Source organism: Podarcis gaigeae, assembly GCF_964106915.1.
Source record: "Podarcis gaigeae genome assembly, chromosome: 1".
NCBI classification, from domain to species: Eukaryota; Metazoa; Chordata; class Lepidosauria; order Squamata; family Lacertidae; genus Podarcis; species Podarcis gaigeae.
In genome coordinates, this window is record NC_139678.1 from 8,332,822 (window position 1) to 8,359,311 (window position 26,490).

The following is a 26,490-nucleotide window of genomic DNA, read 5'->3' on the forward strand; positions in this document are numbered from 1 at the left end:
GTAAATATGTAGGATTTTTCTGGCAAAGGGGGTTTAAGGAGATAACAGAAATCACTGGATTAAAGCTGACTGGCTGACTGAAAGTCCAGAGGGAACATTATTATCCTTTTACGATGGGGTGGAAGGACCTGCTCACAAATTTATTGGCAGCTGCACGAATTATGATAGCTAGGAAGTGGAAGGGGCAAGCAGAATATAAAATGGAAGAATGGTATAAAGAGGTGTGGGATATAGCTATTAATGATAAATTAACGTGTGCCACTAAGGTAAGAGGGGGAATACGCAGGAGAAACTATTTTGAGGAGAGTATTTGTAGAAGGTGTTTGTGGAAGGTGTTTGTGTAGAATTTGTACTGTTAAAATGGAAAGGGCTCAAACCATTGCAAGAGGTGCTGAAATTTTGGGAGGTTGGATAGTTATAATGGAATGGTCTCGGTGGTGGGGTGCACATTTTTATTTTTAGAACTTTATCGAAAAAGAAAAGAAAAGAAAAGAAAGCAAATGCTATTCTAGGCTGCATCAAGAGAAGTCTTGTGTCCACATCAAGGGAAGTCATGGTTCCACTCTACTTGGTCAGACCACACCTGGAATACTTTGTCCAGTTCTGGGCGCCACAATTTAAGAAGGGTGTTGACAAACTGGAACATGACAAAGAAAGGCAACCAAGATGATTGAGGGTCTGGAAACCAAGACCTTGATTGTGGGAGCTGGGTATATTTAGCCTGGAGAAGAGAAGACTGAGAGGAGATATGAGAACCATTGGCTCCCAGTACATTTCCGAGCACAATTCAAAGTGTTGGTGCTGACCTTTAAAGCCCTAAATGGCCTCGGTTCAGTATAACTGAAGGAGCGTTTCCACCCCCATCATTCTACCCGGACACTGAGGTCCAGCACCGAGGGCCTTCTGGCGGTTTCCTCACTGAGAGAAGCCTAGTTACAGGGAACAAGGCAGAGGGCCTTCTCGGTAATGGCACCCACCCTGTGGAACGCCCTCCCACCAGATGTCAAAAGGAACAACTACCAGACTTTTAGACGACATCTGAAGACAGCCCTGTTTAGGAAAGCTTCTAATGTTTGATGCATTACTTTATTTTAATATTGTGTTAGAAGCCACCCAGAGTGGCTGGGGAAAGCCAGCCAGATTGGTGGGGTATAAATAAATTATTGTTGTTGTTGCTGTTGTTAACCATCTTCAGATATCTAAAGGGTTGTCATGTGGAAGATGGAGTAAGCAATTCTGTGATTCTAAGTTAGTCATGCCCAATAATTTCAACGGGTATAGACTTAGATGCAACTCTCAGTGTTTTGGGTTAGGCCCCTGCTTTCCTCACATCCTGATCCTTGGGCAACACCACAATTAATCCACCGTTGGGCTTGAGCTTGCAACGTGAAAGCAGAGCTCTTTTCTTCTTCTTCTTCCTGTGAACTCGTCGCTCAAGCCCTTGGCTGTTTGCCAGCCGAGTGAACGGTTTTGTCTGTGAGTGACCTAATTCTCCTGCAGTGGATTGTTCAGTGATACCCAGCGCTCGAGGCAGCTGGTGCTCCCCACCCTCCGCGGGGACGGGGAGAAATGACCGTGAATCTGCCAGCTTTTTGTAAGCAGGGATAACTGGTTCACCGGCAGCAAACTTGGTTTTCTTATCACATTCTGCACCTCTCTTTTCCTTGGTTCCTAATTTGTAAGAAATTGCCTGTCACTTGGAAGGGCCAGGACAGTGAGGCCTACTTAAAACCTGACGTTCCTTTTGACACATGAGCATAGCTTTCTTCATGTTTGGCTCATTTAGGGCAATGCTAGAAACTCTGATATATAAGCTAGTTGCCAAATGGCACCTTAAAACTAGATTACAGTACTCACAACGGAATGTCTAGGTGCCTTTTTTTTCCTTCAAGAAAGTTGTTACTATTATTCATTTCATTTCTATACCGCTTTATATTTTAAAGAGAGAAAAAATCTCTTTTTTATTATGCTTTATTATAAACACCAACAAAAATCAAAAAGAAAAACCATACATCTACGTCGGTTGTTACACCAAACACAAAATAAACAAAAGAATAAAATCATATATTCTGACAGTAGATCTTCTTAAAGTACATCTAACTTCTCTTCTTCTCCATACTTCATTTAATATTTACAAACTTATTCCCTAAACCTATCTAAAGAAAAAAAATCTCAGAGTGGTTCACACACATTAAAACATCAAATGAAACAATCTAGAAAGAAATTCAAGCTTCCAGGAAGATGTTTCAGAGCCTTCTCTAAGTGACATTTGGCTATATTTATTTACCTACCTCATTTATAGAGCTGCCCCGTAGCAGAAGGACTCTAGGAAGCTGTTGTGGTGTAGTGGTTAGAGTGTCGGACGAGGACCTGGAGATCAGGGTTCAAATCCCCACTCAGTCATGAATCTCACTGGGGTGACCTCAGAGTCATTCGCAGCCTCCTAACCTACTGTACCTCACAGGGTCGTTGTAGGGATTAACTGAGGAAGAGGGTGAACCATGTACTCCTTGGAGGAAAAGTTGGGAGATAAATGCAACAAATAAGGTCTTCTGCTTGCCTGCTTAAGAAAGCTGGAGGGGCCAACTGGATGGAGAGGTCAGTCGCCAGCCTGGCATTCAGAGATCTGCATGTGGTTGCAAAGTTGCCAGTTGCAAAGTACACCTGGGGGGGTTTCTAATGCTGATTTAGGGGCAGTTAACATGAAACCCCCCCAAATGTCCAAAGGCTTGTGGGCTTCTCATAGTCATCTGGTTGGCTACTCTCCACAAAGGATGCTGGACAGGAAGGGAACGAGAGCCAGTGTGGTGTAGTGGTTAAGAGTCTCGTAATCTGGTGAACCGGGTTCGCTTCCCCGCTCCTCCACATGCAGCTGCTGGGAGACCTTGGGCTAGTCACACTTCTCTGAAGTCTCTCAGCCCCACTCACCTCACAGAGTGTTTGTTGTGGGGGAGGAAGGGAAAAGGAGATTGTGAGCCGCTTTGAGACTCCTTCAGGTAGTGATAAAGCAGGATATCAAATCCAAACTCTCTTTCTCTTCCTTGATTTAAAACAGGTTGTCTACTTCCGCTGTGTACACTAAAGAATGATCTTCAGCTCATAATTTTCTTGTCACTCAAGTAGCATTTTCTGCAAGAGAACAAACTCTTCCCCAATTAGTACCTCTTTTAAAAAATGTCACGTCTCAAGAGTTTCCAGTTATAATCTGAACTATTTGGGTAACTTTTATCAGCAAGTTTCAGAAGGGGGATCATTGTGTACCAAATCATCTGTCTAGGGAGCAGATGTGAGTTGTTTGGGGTAAGACAAAACCAGTGTTGTGTTTTCTGACCTGGTTCCCTTTGTCTCTTTGTTTCAGGACCAAGAAGAAAATAAAGGAGCCACGAGCTGGCCAGAGTTCTACATTGATCAGCTTAACTCCATGGCTGCTGTAAGTGGAGGATTCAGAAATCTGCTTTCTGGCTTCATTAAACCGAAGAATGGTTCTGAGAACTAAAACCAGGGCTGTGTTGCAGGAACCCTAAAAAGTGGTTGATCTTAACGGTGGTTAGTGAAAGCAAGCCAGCTTCATAAACCGTGGGTTGAAGTTTGGCATTGTTTCAACTAACCATAGTTTAGACAAATCACAACCTTCTGGGTTTGGACAACACTGCCAGCCTCTGTTAATCTTAACGTAAGCCAGACCTTCTGAATTGACTTTGTGGGCTACACCAGAGGGGGAGGGGGAGGCTCTGAGTCCACATAGCCTGGGTTCATTCTCATAACACAGAACTATGGTCTAGCACAGGCCTAGTCAATGTGTTGCCCCCCCCAGGGGTTGACACCAACTCTATTAGTATTAGTATTAGTATTAGTATTAGTATTAGTATTAGTATTAGTGTTATTATAGCCTGCCCACTTTGTGCACATATAACACATACTGGGAGCCAGTGTAGGTCTTTCAAGACCGGTGTTATGTGGTCCCGGCGGCCTCTCCCAGTCACCAGTCTAGCTGCCGCATTCTGGATTAGTTGTAGTTTCTGAGTCACCTTCAAAGGTAGCCCCATGTAGAGTGCATTGCAGTAGTCCAAGCGGGAGATAACCAGAGCATGCACCACTCTGGCAAGACAGTCGGAGGGCAGGTAGGGTCTCAGCTGGAGTACCAGATGGAGCTGGTAAGACAGCTGCCCTGGACACAGAACTGACCTGCCCCTCCAAAGGGTGGGCTTATAGAAGGGACCCTGAAGTTGGAAGGGATCCTGATGATCCCCTAGTCCCAATGTAGGGATATGGAGTTGTCTCATTTGGGGATCAAACCTGCAACCGTGGCATTAAGAGCGCCACGCTCTAACCAGATGAGCTATCCAGGCGTGCTATAACATGGAAAGAAATAGGCAAACAAAAACAGCAGCTTCGCTGGCAGCCATTGGGAAAGGGCTGCATATATCCAGTGCTCCCAGACCCCCCGCAATCCCTCCACAGGTCACAGCTCCTGCCCTGGCCCTTGTCAAGGGATCTGCAGATGCTGTGGTTGCAAAAAAAAAGAAGCAGCCTCTATTCGCCCTCAGTAAGAATTCCAGCCCCCTCTGCTTGCTCCTGTTGGCGTAACGAGGCAACACTTGCCCAAAGGGCCTATAAATCAGCTCACTTAAAAGACAAGCCGGGTCTGTTTTCTTTGATCAAGGGGCTCTTGTTGAAGTCATTAGAGAGTTTGTAGAAACAAATCTTCCGCGCGTTTGCAAACACACACGTGGCATGATGCCACCACAGTTGCTTGGACAGCTGCAGGCAGGGCGTCGCTGGACGTCTCCCGCACAACCTTCACCTCTGCTGTATCTGATCAGTCCGGCCTCCTCTCTCTCTCGTTCTCTCTGGCCATAGCAAGCTAAGCCAAATGCCACCCACAACTCTTGGCACCCAGACACACCTGAGAGTGCAGGAGAGAGCTCCCTACGGAACAAGCTCCAAGCGGAAAGACCTGCAGAAAAGTCTGATCTGCACAGAGGCAGAAATTAATTGGGAAACGGAGCTGCTGGACAAAAAATGTTGCCCACAGAGGGCCTTCATTAGGGCTGTGAACCTGCGATTCTGCAGAAGAGATGTTATCTCGGTGGACGTCGTTAAAAAGCAAGCTTTTCGTCCTTATAGCAACCAACCCATGCTTGAAAGTTTGTGGGTTGGGATGAATGGCTTAACCAGGGATAGCCCACGTGGAACTCAGCTGATTTTATAAGTGGCGCTGTGGGTTAAACAACAGAGCCTAGGACTTGCCGATCAGAAGGTCAGCAGTTCGAATCCCCGCGACGGGGTGAGCTCCCGTTGCTCGGTCCCTGCTCCTGCCAACCTAGCAGTTCGAAAGCACATCAAAGTGCAAGTAGATAAATAGGTGACATAAATAGGTAAATAGGTAGATAAATAGGTAGATAAATAGGTTCTCTGGTGGGAAGGTAAACGGCGTTTCCGTGCACTGCTCTGGTTCACCAGAAACGGCTTAGTCATGCTGGCTACATGACCCGGAAGCTGTACGCCGGCTCCCTCAGCCAATAAAGCGAGATGAGCGCCGCAACCCCAGAGTCGGCCACGACTGGACCTAATGGTCAGGGGTCCCTTTATCTTTACCTTACCCAGCTCCACCTCTCTCCTTTAAATCAGAACCAGTGAGAGTGGCAAATGTCCAGTTTTAGTGTCTGAAGGAGGTTGGTAAATGGATGGTGGTTAACAGATTGAGGTTGAATCCCGACAACACAGACGTGCAGTGGTACCTCGGGTTACATACGCTTCAGGTTACAGACTCCACTAACCCAGAAATAGTACCTCAGGTTAAGAACTTTGTTTCAGTATGAGAACAGAAGTCGTGCTCCAGCGGCGTGGCAGCAGCAGGAGGCCCCATTAGCTCAAGTGGTGCTTCAGGTTAAGAACAGTTTCAGGTTAAGAATGGACCTCTGGAATGAATTAAGTACTTAACCCAAGGTACCACTGTACTGTTTCTGAGGGACGGGCAGGTGTGGGGGACTCCCTGGTCCAAGATGGAGTAACTGTGCCCCTGAAGGACCAGGTGCTCAGCCTAGGAGTCATTTTAGACTCACAGACATCCAGGCAGCTCCACCTGGTACTCCCGCTGAGACCCTACCTGCCTGCGCACTGTCTCACCGGAGTGGTGCATGCCCTGGTTATTTCCCACTTGGACTACTGCAATGCGCTCTGTGTGGGGCTAGCTTTGAAGGTGAATTGGAAACTACAACTAATCTAGAATGAGGCAGCTAGAATGGTGACTGGGAGTGGCTGCCAGGACCATTTAACACCAGTCCTAAAGGATCTACACTGGCTCCCAATATGTTTCCAAGCACAATTCAAAGTTTCGGTGCTGACCTTCAGTCCCGTATCCCTGAAGGAGCGTCTCCACCCAGACAATGAGGTCCAGCCCTGGGGGCCTTCTGCCAGTTCCCTCACTGCGAGAAGTGAGGTTACAGGGAACCAGGCAGAGGGCCTTCTCGGTGGTGGCGCCTGCCCTGTGGAACACCCTCCCTTCAGATGTCATGGAAATAAACAACTATCTGACTTTTAGAAGACATCTGATGGCAGCCCTGTTTAGGGAATTTTTTAACGTTTGATGTTTTATTGTGCTTTCCATAAAGTGGTACCTTGGTTTAAGAACAGCTTAGTTTATGAACAACTTGGATTAAGAATGCTACAAACCCCAGAAGTAGGTGTTTTGGTTTGTGAACTTTGCCTTGGAAGCAGAACATATTCCGCTTCCATTTGTAGATTGAGCCCCCACTGCTATGGGAAAGCACGCCTTGGTTTAAGAACGCTTTGGTTTAAGAACGGACTTCCTGAACAGATTAAGTTCGTAAACCAAGGTACCACTGTATTCTGTTGGGAGCCCCCTAGAGTGGCTGGGGAAATCCTGAGGGCTACTGCCATGTGAACAGGTACTGAGCCAAACAGAACAATGGTCTTACTTAGAATCATAGAACTGTTGAGTTGGAAGGGACCCTGAGGGTCATCTAGTCCAACCCCCTGCAATGCATGGGGTCCAGCTTTCTATGTTACTAGCTCATTCGGCAAAGGACCCTAGCTTAGTAAAAAGAACAGCTGTTTTCCATGCAGACGGTCCCGGGTTCAATTCTCAGCATCCTCCGGTAGGGAAGGTTTGAAATCCTGGAGAGCTGCTGCCAGTCAGTGTTGACAATATTGACCCAATAGTCTGATACGGTATGTGCTCCTACTGATCCCAGGACAAGCTACGACAGAGTTATCAACCCCTCCAATACAGAGCAGCACTAAAATATTACAAATGAAAACATTAAAAAACATGAACCACGTTTCTAAAGGGGGGAAAACTTGGAGTAGTCCTCTTTCAGACAAATGAGTTGATTCTCATTGAAACCAGAGGCAGCCAGAAAGCTTTCTACCTTCCTTTTGCTGATCTCTCCAAATCATTTTGGATGCAAGCAGTCTCGACTGTGGGCCACCAAACTTGTGAAACATATGAATGTGTGTGTGATTTTTCTTCACTTGTGGTGAGATCTAGCGTTCTGGACATAGCTTCAGATTTTCAGCTTCTCAGATGTGGGCACTTTTCTGCTGGAACCATAAAATGCCTTGCAAATGTTCAGTGTCCCCATTGCGCATAAAACACTTCAGCTCCACTTAAGAGGAAAAACCTTATCCCCTTGGATTTTTACGGTGAATTGCTGCCATGAAAGGATGACATCATTGGTTAAACATTTCTGCAGGGCAGCTTCCGCCCTTAACATCCCGGTGACAGCTGTCCGATTGCATCACCGCCTCCAAGACGGCTTTAGAGGAAATGTTATCAACTTTTTACACAAACACACACACACACACAAAGGATCTACCGTCCCAGTTTCATTATTCACAGACGGCTGGACCTCTTCTCTTGCTGGCACTGTGAAACCAAATCCATGTGGCTACTGGGACAGGAGAGATGATTTAGTTACAGATAGGTAGCCGTGTTGGTCTGCCATAGTCAAAACAAAAAAAATTCCTTCCAGTAGCACCTTAAAGACCAACTAAGTCAGTTCTTGGTATGAGCTTTCGTGTGCATGCACACTTCTTCAGATACCTCTGAAGGAGAGATGATGATGATGATGATGATGATGATGATGATGATAATGATAATATTTATTTATATAAAGCCTGGCTCAGGGCGGCTAACAACAATAAAATAGTACAACATACTAAAATCATTCATTATAAAATTAAATCAAATCAAATTGGTGGCAACCATTGGGCTGGAGTTCTGTGTGTTGAATGGTCACTTTAAATGTAAAGGTTCATCATTGTTCCACCCGATGTGTATGTCTTTAAGGAGCCAGAGCAAAATAACGAGACCCAGCTTTACAGCTGTGAAACATAGCAGGTGCTGCTGAGTTGTATTGATTAAGCTGTGTCAGCAATTGGGTGTAGTATATAAGGAGCAGCACCTAGCTCTGCCATTACCCTGAGGGATGGGTTGGTGGTTGGGTCTGGTTTGTTGTTGATGTATTTAATGTATAAGGAGTTTTTGTTTTTCTTATTAAAACCTTTTTGAGTCCCTTTTTAATGCATGGTCTCCCCAGCAAGCTCTCTGCAGCGCTACCATACTGGAAATATCCAACACTGTGAAGATTGCCAAAGGAGGGAGTCAGGCTGTGCCCTGGCCAAAGGCCTGGTGGAACAGCTCTGTCTTGCAGGCCCTGTGGAAAGATGTCAAGTCCCACAAGGCCCTAGTCTCTGTGACAGAGCGTTCCACCAGATCGGGGCCACAGCCGAAAAAGCCCTGGCTCTGGTTGAAACCAGCCTAACCTAACCTGGGACCTTCAAGATGTTTTTATTTGAAGGCTGTAAGTTCCTCTGTGGGACATACCAGGAGAGGCGGTCCTGTAGGTACGAGGGTTCTAGGCCGTATAGGGCTTTCAAGGTTAAAACCAGCACCTTAAAACTGATCCTGTACTCCACCAGGAGTCAGTGCAGCTGGTATAGCACCGGGTGAATGTGATCTCGCAGTGAGGACCCCGTAAGGAGTCTCGCCGCGGCATTCTGCACCCGCTGGAGTTTCTGGATCAGTCTCAAGGGCAGCCCCACGTAGAGCGAGTTACAATAATCCAGTCTGGAGGTGACTGTCGCATGGATCACAGTGGCTAGGTCAGGGCGAGAGAGGTAAGGAGCCAGCTGCTTAGCTTGGCGGAGATGAAAAAATGCCGCCTTTGTTATAGCTGCAATCTGCGCCTCCATGGAAAGGGAGGTGTCGAAGATTACACCCAAACTCTTACCGGACGGTGCTGGCACTAATTGCACCCCCGCAAGAGATGGGAATTGCCCCCTAGGTCCTGTCCTAGCCAAAGGACCTCTGTCTTCAAAGGATTTAACTTCAACTGGCTCCCACGTAACCATCCAGGGACAGCTTCCAAACATCTGATCAGTGTATCTGGGGCCGAGTCAGGATGGCTGTCCATCAACAGATAGAGTTGGGTGTCATCAGCATACTGATGGCAGCCCAGCCCAAAACAAGCTGGGCGAGGGGGCGCATAAAGATGTTGAAAAGCATCTGGGAGAGCATTGCACCCTGAGGCATTCCACACAACATGATAAGGATTTGTTGGGTTTTGCTTTTCACCTGGCCCACCCACTCAGCATGTGGGAAGAGACGGTAGCTCATTGGTGCAGGATTGGCACACAGAATGTCCCAGTTTTAATCCCCAGCATATCTGGGTGGTTGTTGTCGTGGTTTTTAAAAAAAGAAGGTTTGGGAAGCAGGAGACAGGGAAGAGATATCCTTCATCACGACCAGACTTATTTTTGCACACCATTTGCTGAACAGAGAGAGAAACGAGAAAAAACAGGGACTATAGCAAAAGGCAATAACTTCCTGACTCCCCTTCCACAGTGCAGTCTGTTATCATCTCAGGAATGTGGGAAACGTCCTTGATGATTCCAGGAGAAGAAAACCACACGTGCGCTAGGGTTCGACCACCTCACAGTCAAGAGCTGCATTCAATGCTGGAGGAAAGCAGCTCAGTAATGCCAGGACAAGCCAAGAGGCGGGTGGATAATTCAGCTTCAAGAGAGCCTTTAAACAGGGTCTCCCAACTGAGTGTGGGGAAGGCCAGTTAATACTAATGGAAAACTAGAATCGTAGAGTTGGGAGGGACCCCGGAGGGTCATCTAGCCCAACCCCCTGCAATGCAGGAATTTTTTTTGGCCCAACGTGGGGCTCAAACCCACAGCTATGAGATTAAGAGTCTCGTACCTTACGAACTGAGCTATAAAAGCAGGAAGACATTTTGGGAGCAGAAGTCACAGTCTGAAGGGCAGAAAGTGCTGCCAGCCAGTGTAGGCTAAGCTAGGTAGACCCAGTGGTGCAGGGCATCTTCTTAGGGAAAGGACTGTATAGCTCAGTGGGTAGAGCATCTGCAGAATGTCCCAGGTTCAATCCCTGGCGTCTCCCAAGTAGGGCTGGGAGACACTCCCTGCCTGGAACCCTGGAGAGTCGCTGCCAGTCTGAGCAGACAGTACTGAGCTAGGTTGACCCGTGGGTCTGACTTCCTCTGTGCAAACAGGCAGCCCAAAAAAAAGAGGGAGGGAAAGAAGAGGCTGAGTAAACATTAGAAAGGGATTCCTTTCTTAGATGTCCCTGGCAATGGAGCAAAGGCTTGGAGGCAGCTTATAGAATCTGTCCTTGGACTCTTCCACTTGCCGTGTTGATTAGATCACTTATGAAACTCTCTGATGTTGAAGTGCTTTTTGCAGAATGCCTGGACAGCTTTGAATATCAGCGGGTGGTGTGCGTGTGTTTGTGTTTGGTAGCTTGGCAATGCCATCAGGAGCTCCTCTGTGCAGTGTCCTCTTTAAAGCAAACATGGGACGCAGATGACAAAGTCAGGAGGGAACGGGGCCACCGCGGCTAGAGAGACCATGTTGTTGCTCGCCACCCTGACCTCCGAGCAACTCAGAAATCAATCCCATTGAATTAAATGGAGTTTATTCCTAAGTGTGATTGCAGCCTTAGTTATCAGCTGCTATTCTCCTGTGTCCATTTAGACTCATGTACTGGGCACAATAGAAGTCATTTGGGCTATAAGCAGGCACTATGCTAATAATGCTATATTGCTAAATGAAATTAAATATGGCCTAATTGCTAGTGTGCCGTTAAATGCTTCTCTGCCCTTCCTCCTTGTCCTTTGTGATTTCTCTTCTGTTTCATTATCATTAACTTCCTACAGAATCGTTGCTCTGGGGCTGAATATTTTTCAGCTCAGTATGAAATGTTGCATATTAAGCAGGGTGTCACAAAGCAATGGAAATGCAAGCATATGAATCTGCTTTTAGATCAAGCCTGCACAGTCTTTAGGCTCACAGGATCTACTTGCTCCACCACCACCTGCCTATGAGGTCCACCAATCAGAGCCTGGTGCAAACCAGTGACTTGCAGTGGTAGAGCAACATACACCTGGAAGTAAAGAATAGGTCACATGCTTAGCTTAGGAATCAGTACTAGACTGAACTCCCAGTCCCATCACACAAAAATCCACTCCTGGTTTCCCCCCTAAGCTTTCTTAAATTAGTAGTGTAATTTACAGGGCAGCGGAGTCTTTTTTTGTTGTTAGTGTTACTAAACAATTGGGAGTCTGCCTCTTTGCTGATCTACTTCACGTTGTGCTGGGATTCTAGATTTGGGTAAGTAGCCGTGTTGGTCTGACACAGTCAAAATAATAATAATAAAAATAGTCCAGTAGCACCATAGAGACCAACCAAGTTTGTTCTAGGTATAAGCTTTCGTGTGCATGCCCACTTCTTCAGATACACACTGAAACAGAAGTCACCAGACCCTTATATATACTGGGAGGGGTTGTGTTTTGCTGGGATGTTCATATTTATTGTGTATTATGGCTTCCGTGCAAAATGTGGTATGTAAATAAGCTAGCTGTGCCTAACTTATTTCTTGCGTTGATTTTCTTTTTACCTTTTGCAGAGAAAATCGCTGATTGCTTTGGAAAAAGAAGATGAAGAAGAGCGCAGCAAAACCATAGAGAGTTTGAAGACTGCGCTGAGGACCAAACCAATGAGGCAAATGATTTTCCTTGCTTTGCTGCCCAACTTCTTGCTTTCCTATTGGTTCTCTAGCGAAAGGGTTCCTGGAATTGATTCTCTAGCCAAAGAACTCTTAATGTTAATCTCCATAAGGTTCTGGTCAGTCATTGCTAAGTTTGCCGAAAGGAGCTGAGTAGATATCACTAGAACCAGAGACAGAGGTTACTGGGTTACTTTTTTTCCTGGAATAAAAAGTGCCGGGACTCACCTCCACACTCGCCAACCCAGACGCTGCCATCTTGAAGCAAAAATCATGCGACAAGATGCTGGTCTGCACCATCTTATAGGGAGCTGTGCCTCTTGTTCAGAGTGATAGACTCACTCTGACCCTGGAGGTTCCACTGAGCCATTGTCGCTAGTAGCCTCAACCTCTCCCGGCGAAGGTGTTTCCCCGGGGGGTGTCCATGTCAAGCCCACCCACCTGCCTATGCACACCTCCCATTCTCTCTTCGTCCCCAGCCAGCCCCATTTCCATGAGGGTGGTACTCGAGGCTCAGAATTGCAGTGACCTCTCTGTCATAGAATTCTACTCAATATTGATGCAGAGCAGAACTCCATTGTGTAGTTAGCAGAGTAAAACTTAAACACATTGCAGGATCCCCCCCCAAATAGACCAGAGGCAATTGTATTTCATTCAGCCCAGTTTACTACTTCTACTGAAGGCAAATGAGCATAATGGTCACAAATCCAATACAGTGATACTTCTGGTTATATACTTAATTCGTTCCGGAGGTCCGTTCTTTACCTGAAACTGTTCTTAACCTGAAGCACCACTGTGGCTAATGGGGCCTCCTGTTGCCACTGCGCTGCCGCCACACAATTTCTGTTCTCATCCTGAAGCAAAGTTCTTAACCCGAGGTACTATTTCTGGGTTAGCGGAGTCTGTAACCTGAAGCATATGTAACCTGAGGTACCACTGTACATTCAGGATTGGCCCAGTCCATAAGAAATCCAGTTGCAGTAGACTTAACTTAAACTTACAATAACTTATAAGTCTAAACTTTAACACTATATAGCATGCTACGTACAGAACACCACACCAGAAGGAAAAGCGATAGAAAGTGAAAGTGAAACCCAGGCTCCTTCTAGCACATCAGATCAATACTTTCTGTACCAATAAGTGCAAACTGACACTTGTTTAAGCTTTTGCTCTGCTAACTATACATTGGAATCTACTCTGGATCAATACTGAGTAGAATTTCATGACACTCTCCCCAGCTTCCCATCCTGTCTGCTTCCCCTTTCCCATTCTGGCAACTGGTGGCAGTAGAAGACGGCAGGACCATGGCAGGAAGCTGCCCCACAATGGCACCCACCACCTGAGAGGTGCCGGAACTTCACTCGGGCTTAAAAAAAGCCCTGACTCTAGTGATTTCTGACCATTGGCCATTTGGGGAGCCGGAGTCCAGCAGCTTCTGGAGGTTGCCATGTTGTAATCCCAGCTAAAGCATCCAGGACAGCTGACCATCCAACCTCTGCTTAATGTAATTTGTAATTTCATCGTCATCAAACCTTTTATTGGCATCACATACAACATCCAAAACAAATCAGTACAGAATTACCACTTCCCCAGTGGCACAAAACATTTGCTAAAAAAGAAAGAAAAAGGCAGAGCAGTCTATCGTCACATCTCTTGGTCTCCAGGGAGATCAGACGTCTGCAGTGTATTTCGACAACAAATAGAGATATTTAGCCGCTGACTTGGTGAGCTCCTGATCATTCCCCAGTAATAGAAAATGTATGACCTCTGATTCTGGTTTCCATTTGGGGATGCAGAGTTGATCTAGTAATTGCTGGTGGAGATCAGCATATAGTTTACAATTGAGAACCATATGTGTGAGGGTTTCCACCAGTTGGTCTTCACGTGGTCTTCTCCTTCCACCCTGCCTGAGAACCTTCCCCAAAGGAGGTTTGATGGATTTGAATTAAACCTGGCCAGCGAAAATGCCCTTCTTTCTTGGGGGTTAAGCAGAAATTCAAGGTAATTATGGTTAGTTTCATTCTCCCAAGAAAGTTGAAAATAAAGAGGGGAACATGTTTTCTCTGCTGCTACCGTTAGTTTTTGGCATTCAATAGCCCACAACCTAGTTTTTATTATAGCTTTGGCAGATGGTAGGGACATCGATTGCAAAAGTTCCACCGACAGCCCGAGTTGCTGGACCTTCTTGTTAAATTGTTGTAGCCCTTGGGAAAGAAAGGGGTCTAACAAAACTTCGCTGAGGAGAGAATCTTTATCTGATGTAAAATTTGCAATTTGCGTTGTGTGGTGTTTTTTCCTGACGAACCCTCTTGTATTCATGGCGATCTGTTTCTGGCAGGTTTGTAACCAGGTTTATCGACCTGGATGGCTTGACGTGCATTCTGAACTTCCTGAAGAGCATGGACTACGAGACCTCTGAGTCTCGGATACATACCTCTCTCATCGGGTGCATCAAAGCTCTGATGAACAACTCTCTGGGGAGAGCTCACGTCCTGGCCCATTTGGAGAGCATTAATGTGATAGCGCAGAGCTTGAGCACAGAAAACATTAAGACCAAGGTTGCCGTGCTAGAAATCATGGGTGCTGTGTGCCTGGTTCCCGGGGGTCACAAGAAGGTGCTGGAAGCCATGGTGCACTACCAAAAATACGCCAGCGAAAGAACTCGCTTTCAGGTACGGACTTGCGTCTTGCCACTTAAGTTGGTTGTACGTTGGGAAATATGGGATGCGGGTGGCGCTGTGGGTTAAACCACAGAGCCTAGGACTTGCCAATCATGCAGTTCGAATCCCGTGATGGGGTGAGCTCCCGTTGCTCGGTCCCAGCTCCTGCCAACCTAGCAGTTCGAAAGCACGTCAAAGTGCAAGTAGATAAATAGGTACCACGGGAAGGTAAATGGCGTTTCCATGTGCTGCTCTGGTTCGCCAGAAGCGGCTTAGTCATGCTGGCCACATGACCCGGAAGCTGTACGCCGGCTCCCTCGGCCAGTAAAGCGAGATAAGCGCTGCAACCCTAGAGTCGGTCACAACTGGACCTAATGGTCAGGGGTCCCTTTACCTTTACGTTGGGAAATAATGAAGGCAGTTAGAGAGACATTTTTTTCCTTTCCACGGAGTATCAGTGCTTCTTTTGCCCCACGGCTTCAGGTTTTTGAAAACAGGCAATGCCTGTTTTTACCAGAGTCAGCAGTTGGACAAGAAATTGCTGCTTGCATCAACCCTTTAAAGCTTACCCTCTGCCTCCAGTATTAACTTTTACTTAGTGTTTTGAGTTCTACATGTGTTTGGGCAATCTCTGGATTTATTTTTTATTCTAATGCTGTCTGGGGTCATCTCAGTCTTGGCTCCCTGTTTGTGAAACTCTCTCCCCAGGGAGACTTGCCTGGCGCCTTCATTATACACCTTTAGGTGCCAGGTGATAACATTCCTCTTTAGCCAGGCATTTGGCTGACTGACTTCCAATGCCCTTTTAAAATGTGGGGTTTTGGGGGGGGTTATTGTTTTTGTTGTTATTATGAATTTTGTGTTTTTATATTGTGATTTTAGGTTGTGAGCTGTCCTGCAGGTATAGGGCTGTATACAAAATAATAATAATTATTATTATTATTATTATTATTATTATTATTATTATTGCATTATTTCAGCAGCATCTGCCCTTCACTTTAAGGTCCCAGGGCAGGTGGCAACAATTTAAAACCCCCCAATATCAAAATGCAGGGCTCCAAGAATAGGGTGCTTGTTTGAGTGACACCTGAGAGATATGCTTGGAAGCTACCAAACATCAATTGGGTTTTGGGGAGGGAGGTTTATTGGTTTGCTTTCTCGTTCTTGATTTTACATTGTATTTTTATGCTGTGAACCACCATGAGATCTACGGATGAAGGGCAGGATACAAATTCAATAAAGAACAATAATAATATCGATTAATTTTTTTGCAATTAATAAATGGTGCTTAACTCAGGACTCTGTGGTTCTGTCAAAATATGTGTAAACTATCTCTAGCCAATTCATTAGCATGGACAGGTAATTCCAACCCAGCCTTCCCCAATCTTTTGTCCTACAGATATTTTGTCTCACAGATGTTTTGCCAGCACCTGGGAGCTGCCCAAAACATCTGGAACACACCACAGTGGGAGGGAAGCTGTATGGGTGGGCCATACTTTTTTTGTGAGCCTCAGCATAAAAAACTAGTTCTTTTTTTTCTTAATGCAATGGGTTTGCACTGGTGGCATTTTGCCCCCGCACTTCTGCACCTGTAGACGTCATTAATTGAAAACCTTGCACCCCACAGACACTAATAAATGACCTGGACCGAAGCACAGGCCGATACCGGGACGAAGTGAGCCTCAAGACGGCTATTATGTCCTTCATCAACGCAGTTCTAAGCCAAGGGGCTGGAGTGGTAAGTCCAGTGGGGGTAAGTCGCTAACCATCGAGGCTAGCGACCACTTTGGCTGGTGGGGTGGAGGTCCAACAGGAGGTGGCGCCAGAGGCAATGGCCGGCAGAGCCAACTAATCCTAGTATTGCCCCTATTCTCCTCCATGCTACAGGGAGTGACGCCTCCTGAGCTCTTGTAAGAAGGAAGGCAGGCAGGTGGAGGTTGTTTAAGGTTGGTGGGGCAGAGCCTCGTTCAGTCTAATAGCTTGTTTCTTCCTCCCTTCCCTTCCCTTCCTTTCATTTTCTTTCTTCCTACCTCCCTCCCTCCCTCCCTCCCTCCCCTTGAGAGCCAGTGTGGTGTAGTGGTTAAGAGCGGTAGTCTCGTAATCTGGGGAACCGGGTTCGCGTTTCCGCTCCTCCACATGCAGCTGCTGGGTGACCTTGGGCCAGTCACACTTCTTTGAAGTCTCTCAGCCCCACTCACCCCACAGTGTTTGTTGTGGGGGAGGAAGGGAAAGGAGATTGTTAGCCGCTTTGAGACTCCTTAAAGGGAGTGAAAGGCGGGATATCAAATCCAAACTCCTCCTCCTCCTCCTCCTCCTCTTCTTCTTCTTCTTCTTCTTCTTCTTCTTCCCTTCCCTTCATTTTCTTTCATTTCCTTCCTCCCTCCCTCCCTCCCTCCCTCCCTTCCCTTCCCTTCCCTTCCCTTCCCTTCCCTTCCCTTCCCTCCCTTTCATTGTCTTTCTTTCTTTCTTTCTTTCTTTCTCCCTCCCTCCCTCCCTCCCTCCCTCTCTCCTTCCTTCTCTCATCCCCTTTCCCCTCAACAGAGTTCCTGAGAAAGCTTAGGTGCATTATAGAAGGGGTAATTTTGCACAGCCTACTTATGGGAACACATGACGGGTACCTTTCCAGAGGACCCCCAAATTCCATTGGGGGGCAGGAAGCCCAAGTGCTTAGCGTTTGATTCCAGCCCTCTTTCCTGGTGTGCCTAAAATAAGATTGGCTTGTTTCTGCCGCCTCTTCCCTTCTGGCCGGGGGGTTATGGGAGTTGTAGTCAAGAACAACCAGAAGACACCAGGTTGGCATCCAAAAGGATATTCAGATCAGACCCACAGTCCTTGAAAGAAAGATCTCCTCTTTTCCTCTTTTCCAGGAAAGCCTGGACTTTAGACTCCACCTCCGATATGAATTCCTCATGCTTGGGATTCAGCCTGTGATTGACAAATTAAGAGAACACGAAAACTCCACATTAGATAGGTAAGTGTGGTTGATTGGTTTGTAGTCCGTGAGATTTATTTTCCCCCATCTGTGCCTTCTTCATTCTTGCTGGATTTTGTGTTTATTATCCGTCTTTAGGCTGAAGCATTCCAATTACAAGTTCAAACGGTACCTGAACGCTTCTTAAAACATGTCTAATGCCAGCAGTACTTAAGTGCAGTTGTCAGTCAAATTTGTGCTGTATTATTAGTTTACAAAATGCTTTACAATCTCCCCTCACCCCCCCCCCTTGCAATTTTGTTTTGCTTTGTCGAACTCATGCATTTATTGGTCTTTTCTCAGGCAACTGGGCAATGTTGTTGTTGTTGTTGATTCAATTTACATACCGCCCATTATCAAAAGATCCCAGGGTGGTGTACAACATTAAAAACGCATTATAGAACACCAATGATAAAAAACGTAATAAAAAGCATACCGGCAGACAGCCTAATAATAAAATAGTCTTCTCCAGAGATGTACACCTCTGTGTTCCCCAACCCCTTACTTACTGGCAGTTATGTTTGGCTCCCACACAAATTTGAGCAAGAATGAGAAGCTTTGCATTGTTGTTAAGAAGATGAATTATGTAAGGGCTTCAAACTCTACTAGATGAAATGTCAATAAATGGCTTGCCTGCTCTAGAAATTTCTAAATAGGAATAGTAGTATAAACCTTCTAAGACTTCTCCCTCCCAAGATTGATTCAATAATAATAATAATAATAATAATAATAATAATAATAATAATAATAATAATTTATTTATTATTTATACCCCACCCATCTGGCTGAGTTTCCCCAGCCACTCTGGGCGGCTTCCAACAGAATATTAAAATACAATAATCTATTAAACATTAAAAGCTTCCCTAAACAGGGCTGCCTTCAGAAGTCTTCTAAAAGTCCGGTAGTTGTTTTTCTCTTTGACATCTGAAGGGAGGGTGTCCCACAGGGTGGGCGCCACCACCGAGAAGGCCCTCTGCCTGGTTCCCTGTAACCTCACTTCTCGCAATGAGGGAACTGCCAGAAGGCCCTTGGCAATGGACCTCAGTGTCTGGGCAGAACGATGGGGGTGGAGACACTCCTTCAGGTCTACTGGACCGAGGCCATTTAGGGCTTTAAAGGTCAGCACCAACACTTTGAATTGTGCTCGGAAACGTATTCAATAGCCCATTACAATAAATGTGTGTTGACTCTTATCTCCTTCCCAGGCATTTAGACTTTTTTGAAATGCTCAGAAATGAGGATGAATTGGAGTTTGCCAAAAGATTTGAACTGGTATGTATGCATCCATCCATCCTAACTACTCTGGCGCTGGGTGGTTGTTGTTTTCCTGTTGTAAGAATAAAAAAGCATAGAATTCTACCTGCCTCGAATCACTGCAACAACTGGATCCCTTTGCAGTGACCTCTGAAAATGGGGTGAGCAGGTGGGGTGCTTTTAAACGAGCATTTTCACAACCCACCCCCCATCCCAAATGGGCTCAGCATCACTATAAGTGAATCACACTCCTGAGCACTGTATGAATTTTACAGTGGATGTCAAAATTTACATTAAAATAGTGGCTTAAAAGTCATATTGCTTTCACCATGATTTGGACATGCAGTGGTGATTGCCGCATCTTCCTAAACATCAGCACTCACATCTGTTTGACAGTGGAACAGACTATCTTGGAAAATAGTGGACTCTCCTTTGTTGTAGGTTTTTGAACAGAGGTTGGGTGGCCATTATCTCAGGGTTTGTTTAGCTGTGATTCCTGCATTTCAGGAGATTGGACTGGATGGCTCTTCCAATGCTACAATTCTATATTCTGTGTCAAGAGTTCTTGTACACCTGGCAAATCTTGACTGGGATTGTGAACGTGCACGTGTGGATATAGACGTGTGCAAAATTTTGAACATTCATTGGCGAGGGGGTGAAATGTTTGTGTACACCTGCCCCCACCTATATATAATAAAGATTTGATTTGATTTGATTTGAAGACAGATTGTTCTGGGTTTAGTGCAATTGAGGGCAGCAACTTTTGACTCCCCGTGGCAATGTTGAGCCATACTTGGGGCGTGGAAATACGAAACGTAACCTTTTGCCTATTCAAACACAGGTCCATATAGATACGAAAAGTGCAACCCAGATGTTTGAGCTTACGAGGAAGCGGCTGACCCATACAGAAGCGTACCCACACTTCATGTCTATCCTCCATCACTGTCTCCAAATGCCTTGTGAGTAAATATATAGAGATGTATTTTTGTATCTGTACATGTAAAGCAGGCTGTGGGTGGTTTCACGACTCTTGTTTTCTGTTGACTGAAGTTGGAAGTGTTGTAGCTGTAACATGTTCCATAAGGGTTATTAGAATGGGTTGCTTTTAAATCTTCAATGTTCTGCAAAAGCAGCAACATCTATGGGCTTCGTCCCACATTATTTCGAAGGACTGTTTGTGTGTGTGCTCATTTCAGCCCCTCTCTACGGAAGTGGATGAATGAGCTGGTGTCCTTATGATGAATGGAATGGTGTCCTCTTGATCAGAAATAGGAAATATGGGTTGCAATCAAAGGGGGACATTGAATCATCTCAAGGATTTCTACTTGTGCAGCAGAACATTCTCCCTTTTTCCTGTCGCTGTGCACCCTTTAAATCTGTTCTGAAACAGAATTCAGGATGGCAGGGGTGCATGCGGGGGGGGGGGGGAGAGATGGCTGGGCAGTTCCCTTGCTCAAGCAGAATTTTTAAGGACAACATCATCTGCCCCAAAGGGCGTGGAGAAGGCTTCCTAACCCTGGCAAGAGAAGACAAAATGACAAGACTGGATTCATAGCATTTATTTAAAAAACTGGGATGAGCACTTGCAATGGGAGGAGAGGGAGGGGGTGCAGCTTGGGCTGCACGATCGAAGGAAAGTAGGGTTTCCTCGTGAGCTGGTCCCTAGAAATCTCTCTGGAGAGAAGATGCTGGGATCCCCACCACCCTTCCTGGGTCTCAGGTTTTCTGCTAATTTACATCTTTGTGCACCCCAAGGACTTGTTGACTGCAGGTTGCCATGTTGCGTTCCATAGAATGTTATGAAAGGAATTGAGAATTGAGCCTGATGTTTGCGCAGGAATATTTTGGAACCAGCTCTTTCAATCCAGTGGTGTGGGGGGTGCAGGGGGGCCGACCGCACCGGGCGCAACATCTCGGGGTTAGGGTTAGGGTGCGCAAATCCACGGGATAAGGGCGCAAATTACTTGCCTTGCCCCGGGTGCTGACAACTCACGCTACACCACTGTTTCAATCGTTAATAACAAGTGTAACAAAGGAAAGCAGAAGTTCTTCCAAGAATGGGATGAGTTTGCTAGATGCAACCCCTAATTATCTCCCCACCCCCCCAAAAAAAACCCCTCTTCCTCCCCTACAACCATGAATACACCATCTTGCATACACCAGCATGAATATATGTTAAAATCTGCAAAGTCAAAATGTAATCTAGCAAAGCCTCTTCTCACTGTTGGAAGTGGAAGCCTGGAGGCGATTTATGCTCCATTTTCCCCTTCCCTTCCTGCAGCCACTTCCTGTGCTGTTCTAGAGGATCTCCCCAACTCCCTGGAACAGGTTTCCAAGGGGCTATGGGGTGGGGGTGGGGAGGAGAAATCCTTGAAAAACACCCCCACCCCACTCAGGATGAAACTGTTAAATCTGCTATGATAAAATGGGCACAAGATGTTGGACATAATATTATGTTCGCAGACTGGGAACAGTTGTGGACCACCGGTTTGAAATTCACGGCATGTAATGCCCTAAGAGAGAATATTATGAAAATGATTTATAGGTGGTACATGACTCCAGTCAAGCTTGCAAAAATCTATCATTTGCCCAACAACAAATGCTGGAAATGTAAAGAGACTGAAGGTACATTCTTTCACCTTTGGTGGACGTGCCCAATGATTAAGGCCTTCTGGGAAATGATTTATAATGAATTGAAAAAGATACTTAAGTATACTTTCTTGAAAAAACCAGAGGCCTTTCTCCTGGGCATGGTTGGCCAATTGGTACTAAAGAAGGATAGAACTTTCTTTATGTATGCGACAACAGCAGCAAGAATTCTCATCGCAAAATACTGGAAGACACAAGATTTACCCACTCTGGAGGAATGGCAGATGAAGATGATCGAGTACATGGGATTGGCAGAAATGACCGGCAGAATCCGAGACCAGGGAAAAAAGTCGGCGGAAGAAGATTGGAAGAAATTTAAAGATTACTTACAGAAATATTGCAAAATTAATGAATGCTAGAATAATGTTGGATGGAAATTAAATGGTTACCAGCTGTAATGTAAAGGTGGAACAATAATTTAAAATAAGTTATACTAAGTTGCAACAAGGATTTGCTGAATTAAGAATTTGAACTGGAATACAAAAGGGGGAGGTGAGAGGAGGTCCGGGACATAAGGTAATGGAAATAAGAAATGGGAATTATATTTGTTGTGTCTTGTTTTAATTGTGTATTTGTTTGTTGTTTTTCTTTTTGTATTAAATTGGAAAACTGTAATAAATATTTATTAAAAAAAAAAGAAAAAAAAAAGAAAAACACCCCAACCCCACCCCTCACTCATGTCAGCATGAGTGAAGTTCCGCTCACGGGAACACAATGGAAGCCGCTGAGTTCTCTGACAACGTAAGAGGTAGCTTAAATTGATTGTGTGCCATTCCTCTTCCCTCGAACAACACAGCTGCTATCCCAAACAACAGCAACAAATTTCATAAACAATGGACTTTGGGCTTTTGCTTATTTTTACACAACCCCCCTGGAGCATCCAGGAAATACGTTCAATCAAGCTCTGCTGTCATTGCAATCATCTGCACGGAAGATTTTCTCAATTACATCTAATTGCTTTGGACTTGCCTGAGTTTTCCTAGAAGCCCCATATCTAGCTCAGCTTCTTGTGTGATTTACTTCCCTGATATTTGATTCAAAAGTTGTGTGCGGGGTAATCCCAAAGACTCTTAAATATGTTTATTTTTATTTATTTAAATCCCGTATGTTTCCACGATGTCACTTGCTACTTTTCATCCTGTCTGACACACACAAATACACACACCCCAACAAACCATCTTTCCCTGCACAGCTCACCTGAATTTAAGGGTTGCCCAGATCCACATTCGTATGCAAGCATCTGCCTTAATTGCAGAAGCATTTTGAAAGATGCCAAACTCCAAGGCCTCTCCGTCCTTGCCAAAGAGGTCCCTTGAGAGCTGCTTCTTTAAATGTTTTGCATAGCTGCCTCTACAGTCTTGGAATGGTTTTGTGTTTGAAACGTGGAAGCGGCAGGAATTTCAGCAAAAACCGCTGGGTCTCTGCTGCGGGGGTCTAGCATGCATTCTCCCGTGTGAAAGTCTTTGTTAATCTCTATCTCTCCTCTGCCTCCTTTAGATAAGAGAAATGGCAACACAGTCCATTATTGGTTGCTGCTCGACCGCATCATACAACAAATAGTTATTCAGAACGACAAAGGGCAAGACCCAGACTCAACACCCCTGGAGAACTTTAATATTAAGAACGTTGTTCGAATGTAAGACCCTCTTCCTCCCTCCTTCTGAACCAAATGCTAAATTAGAAGACTTTCTTTCGCTCTTTCTTTCCTGGTTTTATTCTGTATTTGGTGTGTGTTTTGCTTTTTGAACATCTTTTTTTAATAATAAAAAAAGCACGTGCTTGCAAGTTGGGTTTCCTGCATTGACGGAGGTTGAGCTGGATGATCTTTAGAGATCCCATCCAATTGCGATTGCATGGACTACATAACTCTAAAACGGGGATGGGTTTTTCTCCTTCCTCCGTCCTCAGTTGGGGGCGAGGCATTCAGTTTTAATCCTTCGTGTTTCCCCTGGATAACTGTGAACATATGTTCACCATGATCACAAATACAGGCAGCGACCAATTCATGCTTGTCTGAAATGTGCATGACCATGCATGCACACACCAGACCAAACCTGGAAGTGACCCAAAAATGCCACCAAAATGAGCGGGGGTGGAATGGGGCAGCCTTATGCAGGCCCGGCCGGTGTGTACAGGGATCCAGAATGTAACCTCTCCGAAAACCGGTCCCTGCCTGTGTTTTGAGGGCATGAGGCTCTGTGGTATAAAATTAAGGAGGTAAGAAGAGTCCTGCTGAATAGGGTCCATCTAGACCTGTTCTCCATAGCTGCCAACAAGATGGCTCCAGGATGCCCATATGTTGTACATGAAGTCAGTAATACAGACCTCTCCACACTGTTGCCCCTGACCAACCAGCAATAAATAGCATGCAACCTCTGGATCAGTAGAAGCTGGTCTTCCTCTCAACCAGCTTCTTGCACCCTGCCTGCCTTCTGGCTTACAACCAGTTGAGGGGTGGGGGCCACTGCCTGTCAACTTCCTCTTCCTTGGTCTCAGTATTGCCCTTGTAACCTCTGTGGGGGCCGATGGAGGCCAAACTAGCATTGGTTGTCCATGCCTCCATTGCCTCTAGCGCCACCTGCTGTTGGACTCCCTGTTTCCTGCCCTACCACTTTCCGCTACTGTTCTGAACCATGGAAAGTCCATTTTTAGCCATCATAGGTGATAGGCCAACCATGAATTTATCTGGAGCGGACTCTAGCACAGGGCTAAATGAATGTTTTTCCCTGCATGGATTTCTGTTTGAGCGACAGAATATTCTCCCCCTATGCACCCCATAAATCTGTTCTAAGGTTTTGCCCAAATTTGTGGAAATCCTCACATTGACGGGACAGGTTGGTTGAGTGCTTCTTCTGATCTCCTTTTGAGCAGTTAATTCCAAAAGTTATCCATGCATTGATACAGGCCCTTGTTACATTCAGAAATTTGCAATTCCTATTTTTCGTGCTCCCAGCCTGCTTCATCCATTTAGCATAACCTGTTTCTAATCCTGTAAGAGAATGGCCGCCTTGAAAGGTTTTCAAACACCTTTCTTCCCTATTAAGAGTCTGCTTTCGTTTGCCAACATTTCATGGCTGAGAACCTCATCCCATAAGGTAGGGTTGCCATATTTCAAAAAGTAAAAACCAGGACACCCTGAAAGTTGTTGAGCTTTCTTTAGGAAGACACCAAAATTGTTAAGCTTTTGCAAAAATGCGATTTTTCGATTGATCCAGGATTGATTTCAGAAATCCCCCCCCCCCCCGGATGTCAATTCTGCCTTTGAAATCCTCTTATTGTCCGGAAAAATCCAGACGTATGGCAGTCTTACCATAAGGAGTGGTGTTGGTAAAGATTCATAGCATTGTAGTGGTTCTGACAGTGTCTAGAAAGCGTCTAGATTTCCTCCTAATCTCTTAAATCAGTGGTTCTCAACCTGTGGGTCCCCAGATGTTGTTGGACTACAACTCCCATCATCTCTGACCACTGGTCATGCTAGCTAAGGGTGATGGGAGTTGTAGTCCAACAACATCTGGGGACCCACAGGTTGAGAAAGGCTGTCTTAAATGCTCCTGGAAAATAACCTGGCAATACCGAGTGAGCCCAACCTTAGGCCTAGCGACCCAGAAGCAAAACCTTGCCATTGTAGAAGTTTTTGTGGGAGGGAAATTGACAAATGCATACAGTGGTGCCCCGCAAGACGAACACCTCGCAAGAAGGAAAACCCGCTAGACGAAAGCGTTTTCCATTTTGGAGGCACTTCGCAAAACGAATTTCCCTATGGGCTTGCTTCGCAAGACGAAAATGTCTTGCGAGTTCCTGCGGGGTTTTTTCCCTCCCCCCCCCTTTTCCTAAGCCGCTAAGCCGCTTATCAGCTGATCCGCTAATAAGCCGCTTAACAGCTGATCGCTAAAAGCCGCTAAACCGCTAATAGCGCTAATCCGCTAAGCTGTCAATGGGCTTGCTTCGCAAGACGAAAAAACCGCTATACAAAGAGCCTCACGGAACGGATTAATTTGGTCTTGCGAGGCACCACTGTATGGGTGAAAACCTCAGGCTTTTCTTAATCCTCGTTTCCTATTGTATGTGGTGCTTATTGTTTTCATGGTTTGTTTTCTTTCCAGGCTGGTTAATGAAAATGAAGTGAAGCAATGGAAAGAACAAGCGGAAAAGATGAGAAAAGGTGACTGATGCAAAATAAACAAACATTCCGGCCTAAACAAGAAGGATAGGTGTATGGTAAAGCAGATCTAGGATGAGGAAGGAGTGGCCTTCTGAGGTGTAGGTGGACTCCAGCTCCCATCAATACAAGGCTGCTGGTGATGCTGACTGGGGCTGATGGGTGCTGGAGTCCAGCAGCAGGGCCTTGCGTTCCCCATCCATCCATGAAGGGTTACCATGACAACCAGGCCTTTGGTGAAGCATACCATATAGGAGAAAGGACCCCAGGAGGAAATGGTGGAGTGGTTTGCTTAAGGCTCCAGGTTCAAAGGATCTTGGGCAGCTAGAACTCAGGTGGGAGAGAAAAATATGCTTGAAGTTTTGGAGAGCCAACCTCAGTTGGGGTTCTAAGCTAGATGCAGCTGTGGCCTCACTCTGGTTAAGGCGAATTGTTGCATATTATGGTCGTGAGAGGAAGTGACATAATGGAGGCGGGAGGTCCAGACTCCTCCTAGCCGTGTGGACAGGAGTTAGAACAGGTTAAGTAGTAAGCCTGAGCTTTGAGGGTCGTGTGGGGGTGGTCTATAAACATTGGGGTTGAGGAGCACGGAAGTTAGAACCTCTCTAGTGTGGAGTTGGAGGCAATTGGTTAGTTGACACAAGTTTATTCCCTTTGGCCGTAATCCAGACATCTGCTACACAGACAAACAGTTTCACCTTCCTTGAGCATTTCTCGGAGGGAGCCGTGGGCTTTATGTGGG

General features: G+C 45.7%; 2 protein-coding genes across 3 annotated transcripts in view; both read left to right on the forward strand.

The window, feature by feature from the left end:
• DAAM1 (dishevelled associated activator of morphogenesis 1) overlaps positions 1 to 26,490 on the forward strand; it is a 182,468-nt gene that overhangs the window by 108,283 nt on the left and 47,695 nt on the right. For both annotated transcript variants that reach the window (XM_083732298.1, XM_083732299.1), the window contains exons 4-12: positions 3,359 to 3,430; positions 11,957 to 12,051; positions 14,394 to 14,727; positions 16,343 to 16,453; positions 17,583 to 17,686; positions 18,892 to 18,958; positions 19,782 to 19,899; positions 23,087 to 23,225; positions 25,693 to 25,751. In XM_083732298.1, the coding sequence (XP_083588424.1) occupies positions 3,359 to 3,430; positions 11,957 to 12,051; positions 14,394 to 14,727; positions 16,343 to 16,453; positions 17,583 to 17,686; positions 18,892 to 18,958; positions 19,782 to 19,899; positions 23,087 to 23,225; positions 25,693 to 25,751 (1,099 nt within the window). The remainder of the gene's footprint in view (positions 1 to 3,358; positions 3,431 to 11,956; positions 12,052 to 14,393; positions 14,728 to 16,342; positions 16,454 to 17,582; positions 17,687 to 18,891; positions 18,959 to 19,781; positions 19,900 to 23,086; positions 23,226 to 25,692; positions 25,752 to 26,490) is intronic.
• JKAMP (JNK1/MAPK8 associated membrane protein) overlaps positions 9,174 to 26,490 on the forward strand; it is a 94,959-nt gene continuing 77,642 nt past the window's right edge. The window contains exon 1 of the mRNA XM_083737628.1: positions 9,174 to 9,177. Within this exon, the coding sequence (XP_083593754.1) occupies positions 9,175 to 9,177 (3 nt within the window). The 5' untranslated portion in view covers position 9,174. The remainder of the gene's footprint in view (positions 9,178 to 26,490) is intronic.